The sequence below is a fragment of the Aulonocara stuartgranti genome (genome assembly GCF_965226115.1).
Source record: "Aulonocara stuartgranti genome assembly, chromosome: 19".
In the NCBI taxonomy this organism is placed as follows: Eukaryota; Metazoa; Chordata; class Actinopteri; order Cichliformes; family Cichlidae; genus Aulonocara; species Aulonocara stuartgranti.
In genome coordinates, this window is record NC_138955.1 from 31,683,920 (window position 1) to 31,703,481 (window position 19,562).

Here is a 19,562-nt window from a genome sequence, read left to right on the forward strand (position 1 = left end):
CCTACTTTAAATATCACAAATCCTCTGTTATTTCTAATTGTTTTCTTTATTATTTCATTTAATAAAGAAAACTGCATCTATTGTGGTGTTATTAGTTCAGCAAGCGAGTTTTTAATCGACTGCTGCCTTATTAATGAGCAACGGTAAATGTTCCAAAGTGGAAAAACAGGCATTTCAAAACTGATCTGCTCATTGTTTTGTGTTTTTGGAAATGTCAGTGTTTTAAAATTTCACTGCATCCAACATCTGTCAAAGAAACATTTAATATTTTACAGCATCCACTTTCCAAATGCAAAAGTAAATAGATGATCTCCAATAATCGGAGGCAAACAGCCCTGACAGCAGCGTGTCTGCATGTTTAATGAGAGAGTTATCAGCACTCTGAAGCCTGTGCTGCTGAAAACGGATGTTGTAATGCTGTAGATGTTAATAATAATCCAGTGTCCAACCTAACAGCCCCAGGTCAGTGGCTCAGAGCCCATGTACATTTTATTGGCCTGTAGAAAGAAAAAAAAAGCCTTTATTCTTATATTTTTCTAAAGCATTTGCTCTCCGGAGTGTAGGAGGACCCGGTTCCACATTAAACTCTCATCATCACTGCTGCTGTTGATTTTTCTGTCTTCCTGTTGGGAAACTGGTGGGCTCTTTATCCATACTTTCATTATTGCAGGTCTGCTATGGTTGGCGCTATAGAGTGATGCAGTGAAACAATGAATTTTTATAATCGAGTTATTCCAAGTACTCGATGAATCAGCCCTACGTTATGCTTGAGTTGAGTTTTCTTCTATATGAACTATAAATGTGATGCTTTTTCACACAAGTGCCGACGTGGAAATGTAAGCTCGTATGTAGACGTGATACGTGCCAGCAAAGCTTTGATTTGCTTGACAAAGGTCCATTAAATGATCTTACTTTTTGAGCGCAGTCTTGGCCTCAGTAGATGTGAGTGTGTTTGGCAGGGACTAAACCCGGGCCTTGCTGTATTCTTTCACATCTCGTCACCACTGGTTACATCTGTAATGCAGTGTTTCCCACAGAATTATGTAGCATTTGGAGCAGTACCAAAGGCCTGGGCCACCCACAGACTCTTTTTAATTCATTATAAATACTACCACATTAATCGTCATAGTAATTTGTATCTTCCTAGCTGAATGGATTCAGCATTAAGCTTTGAACTGTATCTAAAGGGACACTTACTTTATCCTCAACCAAACAAACACGAACACACATAATCGTGTTTGATCAGCGTGTTGGTTTGTCTGTAGAAATGCCACGCTGGAATGAAGTTTTAGCTTGACTTGTCCAATCTTGTCGAGTCTTACTAGTCCTACTGGTTGGTTTGCTATCTTGGGTGAGATGCTGCCTTTATGGAATCTGAACTGTTACAAAAGCGGACAGTATGAGAACTGTGCAGTAGGGCTGGGCCATATTATACCGTTCACGGTAATACCGGTATAATGTTAGGCAACGATAGGAAAATGAAATATCGCGATAGAATGGGAGTAAAACGCGCATGCGCAGTGCCTTTGTTTTCATACGCACATGGCCGATTGTTGAGTGAAACAGATGAACCAGAATTGGTTTGTAAAAATGGTGCAACTTCAGTGATGTGGAACTGGTTTGGTGTTTGTCCGTCAGATACACAACAAAGCACATTTTTTTGCAGAACATGCAAGCGGCCGTTGTTATTGTCGTATTTGTCGGACTAAGATGCTCTTAAATCTGGGAGTAATCTGGGTCCTAAACTCCGTATGCTTCAGGTCAAACAACACTGCAGCATCACTTAGAGTTAAAAACTGTCTAAATTCTTTCATCTTTAATAAAACGATCAGCATTGCTGCTTTACCAGGTGTAACTATAAAGTTTAACTTCCAGGCATCCATGAAAACAAAAGTTATTACATTTAACGGAGTTAGAAGTTAGCAGGAAGCTAGCGGAAGTTAGCTCGCTAGTTTCGCTAGTTACCTAAGCATGATATAGCATGTTCTGACTGAGAGATTTCTGAAAAAATTCAAACATACAGCTCTGCTATCACTTCCAACATAAATGAAGACAGGAAACTAAACAGCAGTGACGTTTGTAGGGTTACTGAAGTTGGGCTAGCTGGTATATAATGATGTGCTACGTGATCGCTAGCGACACAGCTATGTTAGCATAACATAAACAGTGAAGCTGGAGGACGAACACTAACACTTTTCCACTTATAAAAGTTAACGTGAAGGTTCTTCATGGTTAGAGACAAATGCAATCGCATGGCAGGATGCTGTAAACGGACCAAACTTCAGTCAGGAGAACAACTGAGATAATCCATCCACAATACGAGGTTAGTCAGTAATATACTGCAACAACATGGGAATAGAGCAGCTGCCAGAGAATTCAACATTAATGAATCAATGGTACAGAAGTGGAGGAAGCAAGAAGAATGAGTTTAATAAAGTTTGATTTATCTGACTGCTTTGTTTCGCTTAATGTGCCTTATAATCCTGTGCACCTTATGGTCCGAAAAATACGTACTGCACACTGCAGTTTAATGTTGCAAAGCACCTCTTTTTAACTTCAGTGGATATTATACATGGTTATGCTCAGGATATGTCAGCCCATTTCTACTGGAAATGCCTTTTGGTTAAACTTTCAGCAAGGAATTTGCATTTGCACTGTTACATTTTTATAAAGCTTTAATGTACATAAAAACCAGCTTCTTGTTTAAGTGAAAATAAATGGAAGGTTGTCTTTTTGCGCTAGTAATGTTGTGGAGTTGTATTTTGTCTCGCATCAATTATATCGTCGGTTATATTGTTATCGCAAATTTTCAAATATATATCGTGATAAATATTTTTGGCCATATCGCCCTGCTCTACTGTGCAGCACAAATGGAGGCTGTGGAGAGAGACTGAACTACTACACAGTTAACTTCTGCGTAGATAGGCTTCTAGACTCAGCTTGTAGCATGTTCCATTAGGTGCTAGTACCAGGTACTTTGTATTTTAAGCACCTACTCAGCTGGGGTTGCAAGCAGTCTGAGACGATCCAAAAATGTGACATCAGAGGACTGCATGTCACTGATTGCCTAGTCATTGGCATCACTAGATGAGGCTTTTGTAGGACACAACTTTAGACCACAAAAATGGGAGCTCTACTAAGTTGCCTGACTTTCTTTAAATCATAACAGAGCGTCTTTTTTTTACGCTGCAGCAGAAACTGTTGGAGCACACTGCTGAATAAGAGCAGTTCATTAGTAGATGCACATCCAGTGTGATAGCCACACTGCTCTTTAAACCGGTCAGCTCACTTCTCTGGCTAAGCTAAAACAACAGCACATCATTACAGATACAAAGAAGTAACTGAGCGTTATAATTATGTGCTTCTCAAAGCTTCCGCTGTCACTGACTGTAGCTCTCTGCAGATCTCCACAGTGCAAACACATTGTGGCTGTCAGTTTCTCTACATACTGTCTATGTATAGTTTAACATTTTTATTTACGTTTGCTATTCATCTGTTCACAAGTTGAATTATTCTGAGTAAAAGTAACCTCTGAGGTCAAGCGTGCGCATACTCGTTTCTCACAATGTTTCTTTTCATTTTTTTCACTTAGTCGAGTAAGTGGTTGACAAAAATCTTCACAATCAGACATTTTCTTGCCCAATATATTACAGGATGCACTATAAGCTGTCTTACATTTTATACAAGTGTTGCATTAATTTACCTGCCATCTGAATTTAGGAATTCGTAAATATATCTTTGCCTCCACAGGCTGATGTCAGCCAGAACCGCCCTCGAACTGATCCCAGTGCAACCTGGTCCCGCACGAATGATCCCAGTACCAGAGAGCCTCTGTTGGACGACTGTGAGCGAATGGGGACTCTGTTTGGTTCGCTCAACAAGTGTCTGCGGGGAATGGGCTTCAGCCAGATGTACTTTGGGGACAAAATAGTGGAGCCGGTCGTGATCGTCTTCTTCTGGCTGCTGCTCTGGTTCCTGGGCATCCAGGCCTTAGGACTGGTGGGAACTCTGTGTATTATCATCATCTACATCCAGAAATAATGTTGATGATTTGAGTGGTGCTTGGTGAAACTCTGGAGAGGCCTGTACTTATACACTCTTGGTGATTTATGATGCTTTATAATTGTGATTGTCCATCTGGAGCCTTCACTTGCTTTCCACAGTTGATGCAAACAATGGAGACTGATTAAAGAAAAACCAGCACAGAGCCAGATTAATGGATTTGATCATCTTGCAGTATTTACCACAGAGGACGCGGCGTCAGTTTGGGGTATTTTTGTGGCTGGTTTGATTGCATGCACGTTTATGTTCATGTACATTTTTGGGAGAAATATTAAATGAATCCCACAAAGATGATTCACTAATGTTTGCAGTGCACAGTTCACTGTGAACTGTGTTGAGTGTAATGCTAACAGTGTCTCATTTTGGGCCGGATGTGGTTGTGATTGTGTGTCTTTATTTGGACAGAGAAGGGCTGATTTATCGAGTGCATGAGTGATGTAGAGGCCTTCATGCTGTGAGCACAGTAGCTGAGCTCTGGCTCATCGTGCTTCACTCAGTCCTCATTCTGCATCCACATGTTTCTGCATCAGGACAGAGGAGGAGAATCCCGATGCATGGAAGTTACAGTGACCTGATGGGCTTCCAGTGTGTCAAAGATCATTCCACAACGACACAATCTGTTGTGTGTTTTCTCAGCCTGCACAAATATGGCGACTGTTTTCTTTCTTTCTGATTTTACAGTTGTTACGAAGCAAATTGAAATGTAATTTCCAATGTGACAATAATGAGACTCGGAGCTGCACGATGTCACGATGTGGAATTTTGACTTTGACGCATACCTGCACCCTCACACAGCCTGCTGAAAACAAACCGTGTTGTGCATGTTTAAGAGTAACGGTAACATGAACAACTTAGCGGTTACGCTCAGATTTCAGGTTTATATGGTGGAATTGTAATAACAGCGCCCTCCTCTGGTTGAGTCCTGCACTACACCTGGCCTGTCAGATTTATGCAGAGAATCGCTGTCAGCCTGCATGACCACACAGTGCATTGTCCGTTCTAACAGAATTTGCCTTGATATCAAATTATCTAAATTGCCATCGAACTTTGAACTCCCATCAGCTCATCTGAAGACTTTATCGGTCATGCTAATAGTGAACACAGTCCGTAATCTCTTAATATCGTGTCATTGCCAGAAACACCTTTAGTCTCCTTTGCAATGATTCTGCAGGATTTTATTAGATGGTTAAAATTATTTGAATAGATTTAAAGTGAATATCATTAATGGAGTGTTGTCGCACCCACACCCACATAGTATGACATGCATGCTGCTGGGAAAAGGAGAGAAAAGAAGAGACTGAAAAGTTTATTTCCGCCTCCAGGATGACCAGAAGAGAACACACAGTTCACCACAATGTAACCAGTTTACTTAAGAGCGAGGTTATCTGAGCACGTAATGATTTAGTGGTTCTGGAGTTTTTTTCTTTGACTTGAAAGTGGAAAAATTAAGCTAGAATGATACACTGGTGAACTTTGAGGACTAATTCCTGCCCCATGCAGCTGATCAGAGCCACTGCATGGTCTCTGGGCAGTCGAGTATTTCACCGCAGTCTTCCACTTTGTGTTTGCTAGTGTGGTAGAGTGGCTGTGAACATCAGGCCAGGATGTTGTATGTTCCTAAACTAAATGCGATAATGAAGATATTGTTATTTTGTTAAACACAAGTGTGTGACAGCGTGTTCAGCTGAAATCCTAACATCGCACACTTTAATGTGTGCTGTGCAAACTAATCTGTGACCTCTCGGGTTTCCAAAGAGCTGAATGCTTAAAACAGCAAATGCTGATGTGAGTAAACCCTGGACTCGCCTTTGCTCTTGTCTCAGGTTATTTAAGTATATTTGTGTTCAGACGTGCAGGTGTCTACATTAACTACACTCTAATCATGGGGAATGCATAATCACAGATGGTAAGCTACTGATTTCCAATGGCCAAGCTACATTTGTCCCTCCTTTAAGATGCTGCAATCAGCTATTATCAAAATAAAGTATTTTTCATATGGCAAACATGTCATCTAATGATATTCCAGTGTATTAATAAAATGTTTTTAAAAATATTCTCTGGTTGTACTGTGTTTAAAAAAAAAAGTTATTCCCAGAAAGTAACAAATTACTCTTTACTTAAAAAAACATAAGTAATCACACCATGTAGAAAGTAATTTGTTACATTAGTTCCATCATATTTTTGTTACTTGGCAACTTAGTATGGAAAGTTGTCTGCCATTAAACAGCACAAGCTTACAGTAAGTTTGTAGGTCTGTAAGACTAGGAAGAGATCAAAGTGCCAGGACATTGTGAGACCACACACTTTGAGCATCGAGCTGCATCTGGTTTGGATGTCACGTCCGCATGTTGTCTTTGCAGGTGCTTGCAGAACTTCAGTGTCATGTTTTGCAACAGTAGGTGTTTCTGCACTGGCACAGTTTATACCTTATTATCACATTGTTTTTCATTTGTGTAATAACTGGCTGTAATACTCACGTCTGCTCTCCTCCAAAGCGGTACATCATTGCCGCTTGAATGAGCTGAGCTCAGGCAGTTGTTGCAAACGTTTACCTTATAAGCCCCAACAGATCATTTCTATGCATCTGTCATTCAGATTATTAGTACAGCAATGTTTTATATATTTTAAATCTGTATGCAACAGTCTGTACTAGTCATCAGGGTAGACAGTCGGATCCATTCTACAAGTGAAACGTTGTTCTTCACTTTTCTGTGTGTGAGCCCACAACTACAGATTACATGTATTCACAGTGGATGGTAATCAGCTCGTGCTAAGCTGTCAGCGTGACATACAAATAAACTATAATATAAATCTCAAATATTTATACACTTACAGTGGGGCAAAAAAGTATTTAGTCAGCCACCGATTGTGCAAGTTCCCCCACTTAAAATGATGACAGAGGTCAGTAATTTGCACCAGAGGTACACTTCAACTGTGAGAGACAGAATGTGAAAAAAAAATCCATGAATTCACATGGTAGGATTTGTAAAGAATTTATTCGTAAATTAGGGTGGAAAATAAGTATTTGGTCACCTCAAACAAGGAAAATCTCTGGCTCTCACAGACCTGTAACGTCTTCTATAAGAAGCTTTTCTGTCCCCCACTCGTTACCTGTATGAATGGCACCTGTTTGAACTCATCATCTGTATAAAAGACACCTGTCCACAGCCTCAAACAGTCAGACTCCAAACTCCGCCATGGCCAAGACCAAAGAGCTTTCGAAGGACACCAGGAAAAGTATTGTAGACCTGCACCAGACTGGGAAGAGTGAATCTACAATAGGCAAGCAGCTTGGTGTGAAAAAATCAACTGTGGGAGCAATCATCAGAAAATGGAAGACATACAAGACCACTGATAATCTCCCTCGATCTGGGGCTCCACGCAAGATCTCATCCCGTGGGGTCAAAATGATCATGAGAACGGTGAGCAAAGATCCCAGAACCACACGGGGGGACCTGGTGAATGACCTGCAGAGAGCTGGGACCAAAGTAACAAAGGTCACCATCAGTAACACACTACAACGGCAGGGAATCAAATCCCGCAGTGCCAGACGTGTTCCGCTGCTGAAGCCAGTGCATGTCCAGGCCCGTCTGAAGTTTGCCAGAGAGCACATGGATGATACAGCAGAGGATTGGGAGAATGTCATGTGGTCAGATGAAACCAAAGTAGAACTTTTTGGTATAAACTCAACTCGTCGTGTTTGGAGGAAGAAGAATACTGAGTTGCATCCCAAGAACACCATACCTACTGTGAAGCATGGGGGTGGAAACATCATGCTATGGGGCTGTTTTTCTGCCAAGGGGACAGGACGACTGATCCGTGTTAAGGACAGAATGAATGGGGCCATGTATCGTGAGATTTTGAGCCAAAACCTCCTTCCATCAGTGAGAACTTTGAAGATGAAACGAGGCTGGGTCTTCCAACATGACAATGATCCAAAACACACCGCCCGGACAACAAAGGAGTGGCTCCGTAAGAAGCGTTTGAAAGTCCTGGAGTGGCCTAGCCAGTCTCCAGACCTCAACCCCATAGAAAATCTGTGGCGGGAGTTGAAAGTCCGTGTTGCTCGGCGACAGCCCCAAAACATCACTGCTCTCGAGAAGATCTGCATGGAGGAATGGGCCAAAATACCAGCTACTGTGTGTGCAAACCTGGTAAAGACCTATAGTAAACGTTTGACCTCTGTTATTGCCAACAAAGGTTATGTTACAAAGTATTGAGTTGTATTTTTGTTATTGACCAAATACTTATTTTCCACCCTGATTTACGAATAAATTCTTTACAAATCCTACCATGTGGATTCATGGATTTTTCTTTCACATTCTGTCTCTCACAGTTGAAGTGTACCTCTGGTGCAAATTACTGACCTCTGTCATCATTTTAAGTGGGGGAACTTGCACAATCGGTGGCTGACTAAATACTTTTTTGCCCCACTGTATGGCAAATTGAAGTAAATGTAAATGTAGGTGGTATTTCTGTCAAATGTACTGCTTATTTTTCATAACTGCAACACTCTGAATACAGTGGTTCCCTCGCTAGGTTCACTTCTCGCGGCCTCGCTGTTTCGCAGATTTTTTTGGGGGGGAAATGTGAACACTGTGTCATTGGTTTGGCTGTCAAACATCTAATACACCATGGATCAGCCTTCGCCTAGTCTCCCTGATGTGCACTTCTTCTGTTGCAACACAGTATTTTATTCTCTTTTGTATAGTATGTTATTCTACTTTATCTTCTATTCTATTGTTCTTTTCTTAATTGTTGCTGCTTTTAACTTTAACTGTCCACTTCCTGCCATGACCAAACAAATTTCCCAGGTGTGGGACTAATAAAGGTTTATCTTATCCCATCACATCAGAGGAGTCACCCCGTGGTATTCTGAAGATAAGTAAAGACAATAGATATAAACACAGAAGCAGCACAGATTCCTTTTGGCACAACACCGGCTTTCACGTCCTCGGGGGACGTAGCCCTTGTACCTTTTTGACTTTGCTGTGTGGGTATGTGTGTCAGTGATTTGAGTGTAATATTCCCAAATTTGTGTGCATTTCATTTCCAATACCAGTTTTGCCTTTTTGATGATACGAAATGTTCTTTTTGTCTCAGCTTTTGTTGCTTTGCTGTAGTTTCTCTTCACACACATGCCCACAAAGTTATGGTTGATGTGATACGATTTACAGGAGCGTAAAAGCTTCACATATTAGTCAGATCTGTGGTTACTGTGGATGAATCCTTACTTGCATTAACTGTAAGATGAGAAAACATAAACGCACTCAGGTCTGCTGTAGCTGCATTCTTCTAAACAGTTGGTGTGGGTATGTGCAAAAGCTCAGTATACAAATGAAGAATCACAACAGGAAACAGTCTTTTTGAGGATTTTTCCACATTTCCAGATGCAGCAACCTTCCTGTTTGTCATCTGACAACCTGAGAGAAGAACAAGCTTCCCACCTGCACTGCCGGGTTACAGGACGTGTCAGTCAAAATGATACCAAAATCATTTTCTGACACCTTTATTCATTTACAAAGAAACATCAACATATGTTGCAGCGTATACAGATGACTGTGAGCAAAATGAAAGTGCATCGTCACACAGATCGACCTGCAGTAACACAGGTGTACACTTTGATATCAGGTAAATGTTTGAGACCAATAAAAGTTGAATCTCATGGTAACAAAGATCAATAGTCAGAACACAAAGATAACATTCAAAGTTTTAGTGTTAAATTATGTATATGCAGATAAACATACTGAATACACTAACATTTACAAGCAATGTACAGTATATACAGTGCACTTTCACCTCCACAAACCTGTGAAGGCTGAAATATTCAACAGGAGTCAACATACAAACCTTTTCAAGTATATCTGTCGGAGCGATTTTCCTCTGGAGAAATTCACCACCAATCAAAATTTAAAATAAACATTAAAAGCAGCGACCTGTTAACGCTTTAGAAACAGCTGCTCAGCTCCAGTGGAACGATCACATCTTCTACCACACTTGACAAAGCAGTAGTGCATACACTTTACTGTACACGCCAGACTTCTGGGACCACATCATTGTCATGTCAGACCTGTAGACACTTCACATGAGAACTGAAGCTGAGCGTGAATGAATTACTGAGCTTATATTTCATGAGTTAAAGAAATTAACAAACTACGTTTGGCATTTTGAGTCCGACTCCTCACTGACTGAGATTTTGAACTAAAAATAAACAGACAATTTCAAGACATCACACTGGACAGGGGCAAGCTGCTGTGACTTTTTTTCAAGAGTTATTTATTGAACTCCTGATAAATCCAGCTCAGTGTCCATTGCCAGCCTCCAAGAGGATGCGGCTGGGCTCAGTGAATTTGGCTGTGACGATGTAAAACAGAGCGGGTCCTGGCACGAGGGCCAACAGCGGCAGGTCCTGTTCCAGCTTGTCCAGTCGGGAGATCGAGATGATGCCGTAAGCATGCAGCAGCCAGTGGCTGAACAGGACGATGAGACGCTTCTTCTTGGCAACCAGATTCTTAAAAGACTGTGTTCAAAGGAGATGGGTTATGGTAAGTGGACAGAGAAGAGAAATAACCCATACACATATGTCAGCTTCCAAACGCAAACAAACATGTGCAGTAATGACAGCAAACCAGACAGAGTCCTGAACATACATGCATACGTGTGTGTGTGTTCACAAGTTATCATGTTCGTGTGGGGTCTGTCTACACTGCCTGCCCGCTGAGGGGGCAACAATACCCCATCAGCCTTTTACAGGTAAGGGGTTTAAAAAAAACACAACAACAACAACAACCATCTACAGTCTAGAGTAGTTCCTAATTCCTAAATGGTTAGTGCCCACACAATTAGTTTGGAGGAGTCATTTTGCTGTTGTAACTTTATACAAGTCGATGAATAAACACTGTAAAGAAGTATAATTAGTATCCAACCTCATATCAAATCGAAGAACTTCTTGATCACAATTGTAAAGTTAAACTGGGAAATAAGAAATGCCCACACCGCAGTGACTGTAGTTACCTGTATCTCAGAGGCAGACATGTAAACAGCCAACGTGACAAGAGACAGGACCAGGATGATGTAGGGGAATGCATAGTCTGAAACAATAACACAGTCGTCTTTACTCAGAGTTATTTAAACAAAAAGGGCATTAGTCATAGTCTTATGAAAGCTGTAAAACAAAAATGATACCACAGTGTGAACTAAGAAGCAGAGTCCCACAGGTACTCACAGAGCAGTCCTCCTCCTATAGCCTGCAGCACAGTGAGGATCGGGAAGAAGTACAGAGCAGCATAGATGCTCTTAAAACGGTCGGATTTGCCCAAACCACACGCCATCTTCTTCACCAACAGAGGACGCAGCATCATCATTAGTATCAAGCAAAATGCATAGTAGATCAGCACGATCGTGTAGCTGAGAAAAAGGACATTGAGGAGTTCGTGTTACGCTGATGCAACAGATACAGAATGAATGACAAGCCTGAGGTGACCTCCCACCAGCCTATGCACCAGTTCAGAAGGAAACTGCACAAGAGTTAAAAAAGAGAATAAAGAATCAGAAGCATGTTGATCGGTTTACTCATTCAGCAGGTGTCTGTTCAGCTTGTCTAATAAACAAAGTAGCCTCGATCATTCGTCAGTGTGAGGCTACTCTCCTGCTGCTTCATATCGAATGAACCTCCCAGTGTTTCTCCTGTCAGCACGCTGCTGCCAGCCTCCACCACCCAGCATCAATGTGTCCACCTGTCATGATCTGCAGTGTAACAGGAGGAAAAGTCATCTAAGAACTCATCTGACTGAAACACTAAGATCCAATAAGTAACCTCAATCTTTTGAATAAAGACTGGGTATGCTGGTCTCTCCTCAGCTTGCTGCCTGTACGTTGAGGTTTTTCCCCAGTTGATAACAGGGTTTGTTCCCTGTGCCTCAGGGTCAGGGAACAGTTCCTGACGAGCGACAGTTCAGAGTACCCAGCCTTCTTAAAGTTGCTGGTGTTTGAGAGCGCTCCGTGTCTCTGCTGTCACTCATGTAGGCATCAACAGTGAGGCTGAAGGCACTGACTGGGAGGAACCACCTGCTTGACCTGAACCGTGTTCTGCTGTCCATAACTAAGCTTTTTCTTATTTAACGTATAATTGTATTTTCTTTTTTTAAATTTTGCCCTAAGACACAGAGCTCAGTGTCCCACAGTATGGCCTTGATGCCCTGCTGCAAACACACCTTTGTCCTCTTCTGTGGAGTGCTGGGAATTATTGTTTTATGGTTAATTGTAGAATTTGGCAAAATGATTACTGGTAATACTCACAGTGGGTACACAGCTTCCTGAGTGCAGTGTAATGTGTTGACATAGTCTGGACTTGGGTTGTACAGCATCGTGTACCAGTCTGAAAGCATTTGCACTCGACAAGAACGGATAGTGAGCATTCCCACAGGCTCTGTGACCAGCAGAGTGACCACAGCTGACATACTGCACTCCAACATGGCGGTCACATGTTGGAGTAAAGCACTGGAACTACAAAGGAAGAGCATGAGATCAAATGACAGAAAGAAAACACACTGTCCTCACAGACAAGAGCACTAAAGGGATTCTGTGCTTGGAACAAATACTCCCTAAGTTAGACATGTTTCATATAGCACCCCAACCAATCACAGCAGATGGCCCCGCCCCTCCCTGAGCCTGGTTCTGCTGGAGTTTTTCCTTCCCACTGTCGCCAAACGACTTGCTCATAAGGGGTCATATGATTGTTGGGTTTTCTCTGTATGTATTATTGTAGGGTCGACCTTACAAGATAAAGTGCCTTGAGGCACTGAAATGAAGCCAAAAATTGTCACACTACAGGAAAACCTTAAAGACATAAAGCCCTGGGTAACTAGTTATTTTCTACTTCCAAATTCAGACAAATCAATGTTCTGAACAAGACCTTCAAAATTAGACATTTATGAGTGATGCTGAAAAATTAGTTCATACCGCAACTTAACAGCAGCACAATTTGAATTCCTTATTATTCAGCTATCAAACACTAATTAGACTCAAAATGCCACAGTGACTGAAACGGGGGGGGGTTGCACACGTGTTGAAGAACAAAACAAATAGTAATATTAGACAAAAACAACCCAAGTAAGTACAAAATGTGCTGAGGGCAAAACCTTCTCCAAACCTACTGTATATGGTCTTATTTAAGAGTAATTGCCTCCTAAACCTACTAACTAGACCCTTAGAAGCAAGAACTGCAATCAAGCATTTACAATAACTGGCAATGAGTCTGTCACGTAACTAGAAGCTCATTTTTCTTTACAAAACTGTTTTAATTCAGCTACACTGCAGGGTTTTTCAGCGTGAATGACCTGTTTAAGGTCAAAGCTGTTTATTTTAAGCCCTGACACTGACTACACCAGTCCAAAACCTTCATTTTTTTATTTTTAAGCCATTAACAGGTGGACGTGGGGGTTTGTTACTGATCATTGTTCAAGTGTGTTTGAGCTTCTCCTCCATGATTTTCTGGTAGAGCGCAGAATTGACTCCATCAGTTACAGGAAGTCAACCAGGTCCTGAAGCAGCAAACAGCCCCAGAACAAACTGACACCACCATGTTTTACTGCTGCCATGTGTTGTTTTTATGAAATGCTATGTTAGTTTTACAACAGATGTAATGTGACTTCAGATCTCTTCTTGTCAGTGCACAGCATGCTTTTGCTTTGTCCAAAGTCTCTGGTGCAGGGGGCAATTACTTTTCCTACATAGTACCCTGAAAAATGCATTTTATATTTACTTGATTTATCTTTGTCTAATATTAAAGTTAGTCGTAGTTCCCTAGATATAGCCAAGCTATACCATTCAACATTATACTGTGACAGGAATAGAAAAAAGTGTAGTTCAACATGAAATCCTGAGAACTTGAATTTGTTTGAAAACATAATAGTAAGGTCTCCACTACTGAAGGCTTGTAGAAAGATAGGGGGCTGAAATTTAAGGGATGGCAATCAAGAACCTTGTAATTATCAGTCTGCTCGTCTGTGGATTCTGCTTGTCGTTTCCACTTACACTACAGTCAGCTGGAGGAGGGAAATAGTGGAACAGTCTGCAGCGTAGATGTGGACGTTATTTTTGTTGTTATTGCACAAAAGGACGACAGCATGTTAGTAAAGTTCAAACTGCATCCAGAACAGAAACAACTGCATTGTACTGCTAACAGAACATCACAGACAACGCTAAGCTAGCCAGAGCGATATTAAAGCTGAGTAAATGCTGACCGGGCGGGGGCGGGGTCACGTCAGCCCCGTGTTCATTTTTATTTGAAGTGTTTTCTATTTATTGTTTCATTATGACTTTCTTATAATGCTACAGTTATAAGACGGAGTGTTTTTGTCATAAGCCGTACTGCTGCCACAGATTAACCTTTCAGGTGCGTCTGGTATTAAACATAATCTAATGTTAGGCCTGTGTGCAGGCTTAAACTGCTTATTTGCCTTTTTTCAGTTACATGTTTTCATAGAAGCAAAGGTTAGAACAGCAGAAGTCTGAATGTTATAATTCAAATTTGGGACTATTTTATTTCACTTAATAGAAAAAGTACATTACTGCTACAGTTTACATATTCTTTACATTTGCTATTTTATATAGTAATATTTTATGTTTGGCCTTTAGAGATGTGTTTACAATATTAATTACACATTAGACCAGAAGTGCCACTGAGTGCTCATTATATAAACTCTTCATTAAGTTTGAATATGACTTATGGACATGATCACTTTGGTCACTTCACACAGAAGTAACTTCCTCTGTACAGCAGCAGCTTTGGAACTCAGTCTCACCTCTTCTTTCCAGAGTACCATTCAATAAAGAACCAGTGCAACACAAGAGGCAACATGGCCATAAACCCCAGATAGAGCCAGTCGTAGATCTCAGGAGACTCGATGCAGCGCTCACACACTTTCTGCATGTTGGCCCGCTCTCCTCGAGGACAAACCTGCCAAAACACATTATTGTGAGTACAATCTGAATCTCATCCAAATCCACTCTTAAAGCTGTCTTTCATTTAATTGCGCTGCTACATTCATTCAAATCCACCATTCAATGCTTTTTTAATACTTTGAATACAGAACACAACAACTGAACGTTACAACTTAACAATTACAGTTACTGCTTTGTGCTTACAACATATAAACGTAGTAAAATTAAAAACGTGATGACCTCAGATTACAGGAACAAAAGTCCAGACAGTGACTATAAAAACGACTGACCAGGAACAGTCGCAGGTGTCACAGCTGGTTTATTTAACGCTTTCTTTGGTGTGTGGGGAGACGTTGACATGCACTCTTCATTTTGCAGCGGATGACTTTCAGCTGGTGGAATCATTTCGTGGTACTGCTGCCTTTTGCTGCAATAGTTTTACAGCATGTTTTGCAAATTTCTGCATTTCGTTCTGCATCATCCTTGTGAAAACGAGTCAACAGCGAGTCTCGTTCACTCGCTCGTCTGTCACCATATTTTTCCCTAACTGGTAGAATATAAAGACGCATGCTCAGCACAGTGCGCCAGGTGGAAAATTTTCCAGTTGGGAGGGGGGATTAATGATGCATTTGCAGCGTGTGGGAGGAAAAAATGATTCATTATCTATTTTACACACGGTTATTGTAACTGAAAATAAGAACACTGGTAGAGTAATGAGCATTTCTTAAGTGCTGGCTAGTTATGACCTTTCTAAGTGGAGACGGCATGTTCTCTCTGTGCCTGTGAGAGTTTGGCTTCTCCAGCTTCCTGCCACATGTCCATTCATGTCTCTGCACTGTTCCTACAATTAGTGATAGTCCAGGCTGTGATAGGCTCTACTGGCTCACAACTCGAACAAGCAGGACGAGCACTTCCGAATTTCCTCAGAACAGTCTGCTACACCACAATGACTGGATCTCAATATGGAAACCTGAATTATTATGAGCCGCGCTCTCTTTTATGATGCAAGGCGCAAAGTTAGACATACATCCACGTACTGTCTATCCAACAGCACATCAGCAACAACTAATGTTTAGTACTCACACCACATTCTCCCTCCACTGAGCCGTTGACCATCATCCTGCCACAGTACAGCCCTGGACATGTTGAACTCACGGCCACAGCTGCAAGCATACAAAACCATTGTGAAGTGTGCAAGCATCAATACTATAGTACAGTATTTTCAAACAATCAGGATGCTTGAAACTTAAAAATTGAGCTGTAAACTTTCTTTTAGCTTGGTGGTGGTATAAAGTTCATGTCCAAAAAGTCTGGCCCGGGGACCAATCATGGCCCTTTCTGCCTACCTTAAAATGTATCATTTGTGGCCCACCGCCACAAACAGGATTAATAAAGTGTAATTTCTCTGTTCCTCATGTTGTCAGCAACATGAGATGTAACCAGTGAGTGTATACACCAACACAATACACACAATGGTAAGTCTCTTTAAAAATTAACCTGAGATTCAGCAGCTTTATCCCACACAGCCTGATCTTTGTGTTCATTTACTCTCCATATGCAAATGAAAAGTAGTTTTATTTTGTAATTCTTGTGTTATTGTTATGATTTTTGAAAGAATAATGATTATATCTCAAAAACAAAAGATTGAGTAAGATTGTTGGTCCTGGGTGACAGACTGGATGATGATGGCAGTGCAGAAGATGACGGGCAGCTCCTGTGACAGGTCGAACTTCCTGAGTTGCCGCAGGAAGTTCAACCTGTTGGGCCTTCTTCCAGACACAGTGTATGTGAAGAATATTGTACTTCCCATGAAAAGATGGATCCTAGGAATCTAAGGCAATCCACAGTGGGTGCACAGTACTGTTGAAGATGGCGAGAGTAGAGGGGGGGTTCTCTAAAGGTCCACTGTCATCTCCACAGTCTTGAGCAGGTTCAGATCCAAGTGGTTCTTACTGTGTTGTGTGTATGTGACTTCAGGTCATCATACAGCCCACTCCAAAGTCAAAGGTAAATCCCACAGAGCACCACTGCACCTCCAATCAGAATCATGGTTAGGTTGTCTGCGTTGATGAAAACCAGGGAAAATATACGTAGAGAGGACCGCTTAAGAGTTCCTCTCTGGTAAAATGATGGGAGGATAACAGCAAAAGACGGAGCAAAAAACACAGGAACATGCAAAGCATGAGAACACAAAGCGCTGAGGCTCCATCCTCAGCGACATCTCGGATCATCTACTGAGCAGATGCACCTGTGGTATCAATTTCAAAAATCCAAGATGCCGTCTTTCTTGAGTTATCATACTCACAAGATTTTTTAATAAAGTTTGACATCTGACCTTGAGATCACTAAGATTTCAACTCATGTGAGATTTTCAATGTTAGACCTATGGTATGAATTTGAACATTTCTTCAGTTATCACATCCACAAACTTGGGTGTCGACCCTGGCCCAGCAGGGGGATAAAGATACCCCGTCAGCTTTTTACAGCTGAGGGGTAAAGAGTAGAGGGTTAAAAAAATAGCAGGCCTACAAACAAAGTCTTTTTCTTAAGAAATGGAAAAAAAATTCTGCAGGAAGCAGAACCTGAGAGAGCATCTGACCCTTCAATCGATCCCTCTCTCGTTTGCTGAAGCCGGATCAGAAATGGTCACAGCAGAGGGTTTGCTGTCATGAAGCAATGTTTAAGGAAAGGAAACAGGAAGAAAAGGTAGACCAAATTACACAAGAACTGAACTTTAAAAACAAGGAGCGACATGTCTATTGGAGTGATGACTCTAAAATCTTTGGTTCAAACTTGTACATAGAAAGCGTGTATAGAGCTTAATGACTGATTGTCTACTATAAAACACAACGGATGCGCTCTCCAGCCAGTGGTGTTGGAGAGGTTGTCAAAATGAATGTAATTATAAACACAGACATTACTGTCAGGCATCTCTCTCCTCTCGGTTTCAGTGGGATAACTGCGCGTCTTATTTCTGAGTTAAGCCTCCCATGCAACACAGCAGCAGAGACGGGACACAACAACAAGACCCCCCACTCACACGTACACGTTGCGTGAGCTTGAGATTAACACATATCCACTCCAGTTCTTAGGAAAACTGTACACACGCTACTGCAGTGTATGTAACCGGCATGCAATATTTCTGTCACGTAGATAAGCTTCAAAGGCCGGGCGGTTGTTAGCTAAACTTCCAAGCTCACAGCTAAGGCTAACTTCCACATTTTATAAAAATACATATTATGAGAAACGCCGCAAAGTCTCTCAACACCTTAGGTATCATGTGAGGGTAAAAGGCGACCTCAACTTACCCATTTTGAGAACGATATGACTTGTAAATCTGCCTTTTAAAACCACAGCTTAATCGTGTTTGTTTGGGACTGCTGTAACCGGAAGTGGACCAGAACACTTCTCTTGTTTAGCCGACTGGTCTCCGCGTAGTGCTGCCCTCTGCCGTCTGTCGCTTTTCACTCCTTCTTGACATCTGTGGGGTTTTGTGACATTTGTGTTATTGTCACCTTCTGAGCTGCACCGGAATACTCAAAAACATCTGTGCTTTTTCTGTTTCTTATTTTTTAAGTGGAGCAGGTGGAGGAGCCTCAATATTAATTGCCATGGTTAATTCAGTAAGATATAAGCAGATGTCTCATAAGCTAAGCTAACTGACTTCATTACTAAATATATTTGTTACTGCGTTTATGCACTTATCACTTGGATCTCATAACTCATCAAAACAGTTTGTACTTTTGTCAGTCAGAATTTTAGATCTCTTGCGTTCCTGAATACTGTCAATCATTTAATTCGTTTTTACTATCAAATGACTTCAATCTATGTATGAGGGAGCAACGCCAGTAACACATTGTCAAAGTAAATGGGGTCTTTTGCACAAGTCAGTTTGTGTTGTGAAAAAAGGCATAACTGTTTTGAGGACATTCATTACAGTGATAAGCATCACTTTTCTGTGAGAACTGTGCCATAGTGATTGAGAAAAACTGTAATCTACCAGAATTTTCCCACACAACCATCTTTAGGGTTTACAGACACTGGCTTAAAAAAGAGAGATGCAGAGACTGGCAGTTCTCCTGAGTGAAAATACCTTGTTGATGTCCGAGGTCAGAGGCTGACAGGAAGGCAACACTAACTCAATCAACCACTAGTTACAAAAGAGAGAAGAACATCTATAAACGCACAACACATGGGCTACAACAGCAGAAGACCACAAGAGGTGTCACTCCTTTAGCCAGGTCCAGAAAACTGAGGCTACAGTTCACAATGACTCACTGAAACTGAACAAGAAAAGATGCTGTACTCCAGTGACCTCCACAGTCCAGTAGAGCACCATTGGGATGAGCAGACAACAAATCTGACAAACAGTGAATCAGAATCAGAATCAGAAAGGGTTTTATTGCCAAATGTTGAGCAGGTTTACAACATTAGGAAATCGCTGCGGTGCTTCAGTGCAAACATAGTGTCATAAATTACGCTTAAATAGACATGAAAATAAGAATGAGAATAAGAATTAAAAGTGCTACGTAGATAGATATATACATGATATATAC

The 19,562-nt window shown here is 41.3% G+C and overlaps 2 protein-coding genes across 4 annotated transcripts in view; both read right to left on the reverse strand.

Annotated features, from left to right (window-relative positions):
- lrit3b (leucine-rich repeat, immunoglobulin-like and transmembrane domains 3b) overlaps nt 1-3,983 on the reverse strand; it is a gene marked incomplete at its 5' end in the record, with an annotated part of 28,270 nt that extends 24,287 nt beyond the window's left edge. Inside the window, 2 exons of the mRNA XM_082515999.1 lie at nt 1,198-1,382; nt 3,822-3,983. Of these exons, the coding sequence (XP_082372125.1) occupies nt 1,198-1,382; nt 3,822-3,983 (347 nt within the window). The remainder of the gene's footprint in view (nt 1-1,197; nt 1,383-3,821) is intronic.
- A 5,572-nt stretch (nt 3,984-9,555) lies between these two features.
- On the reverse strand, nt 9,556-18,461 carry jkamp (jnk1/mapk8 associated membrane protein; the record flags this gene model as incomplete). 3 transcript variants are annotated; one of them, XM_082515782.1, is made up of 7 exons in its annotated part: nt 9,556-10,582; nt 11,077-11,153; nt 11,288-11,469; nt 12,361-12,567; nt 14,868-15,022; nt 16,090-16,169; nt 18,315-18,459. In XM_082515782.1, 7 exons carry the CDS (start codon nt 18,316-18,318, stop codon nt 10,364-10,366), a joined length of 924 nt encoding a protein of 307 aa, XP_082371908.1. In that variant the 3' UTR covers nt 9,556-10,363. The 3 variants fall into 3 exon arrangements, with proteins under 3 accessions (XP_082371908.1, XP_082371909.1, XP_082371907.1); XM_082515783.1 differs by lacking the exon at nt 16,090-16,169 and having other exon boundaries at nt 18,315-18,461; XM_082515781.1 differs by lacking the exon at nt 18,315-18,459 and having other exon boundaries at nt 16,090-16,179.
- Between the last annotated feature and the right edge of the window lie 1,101 nt (nt 18,462-19,562).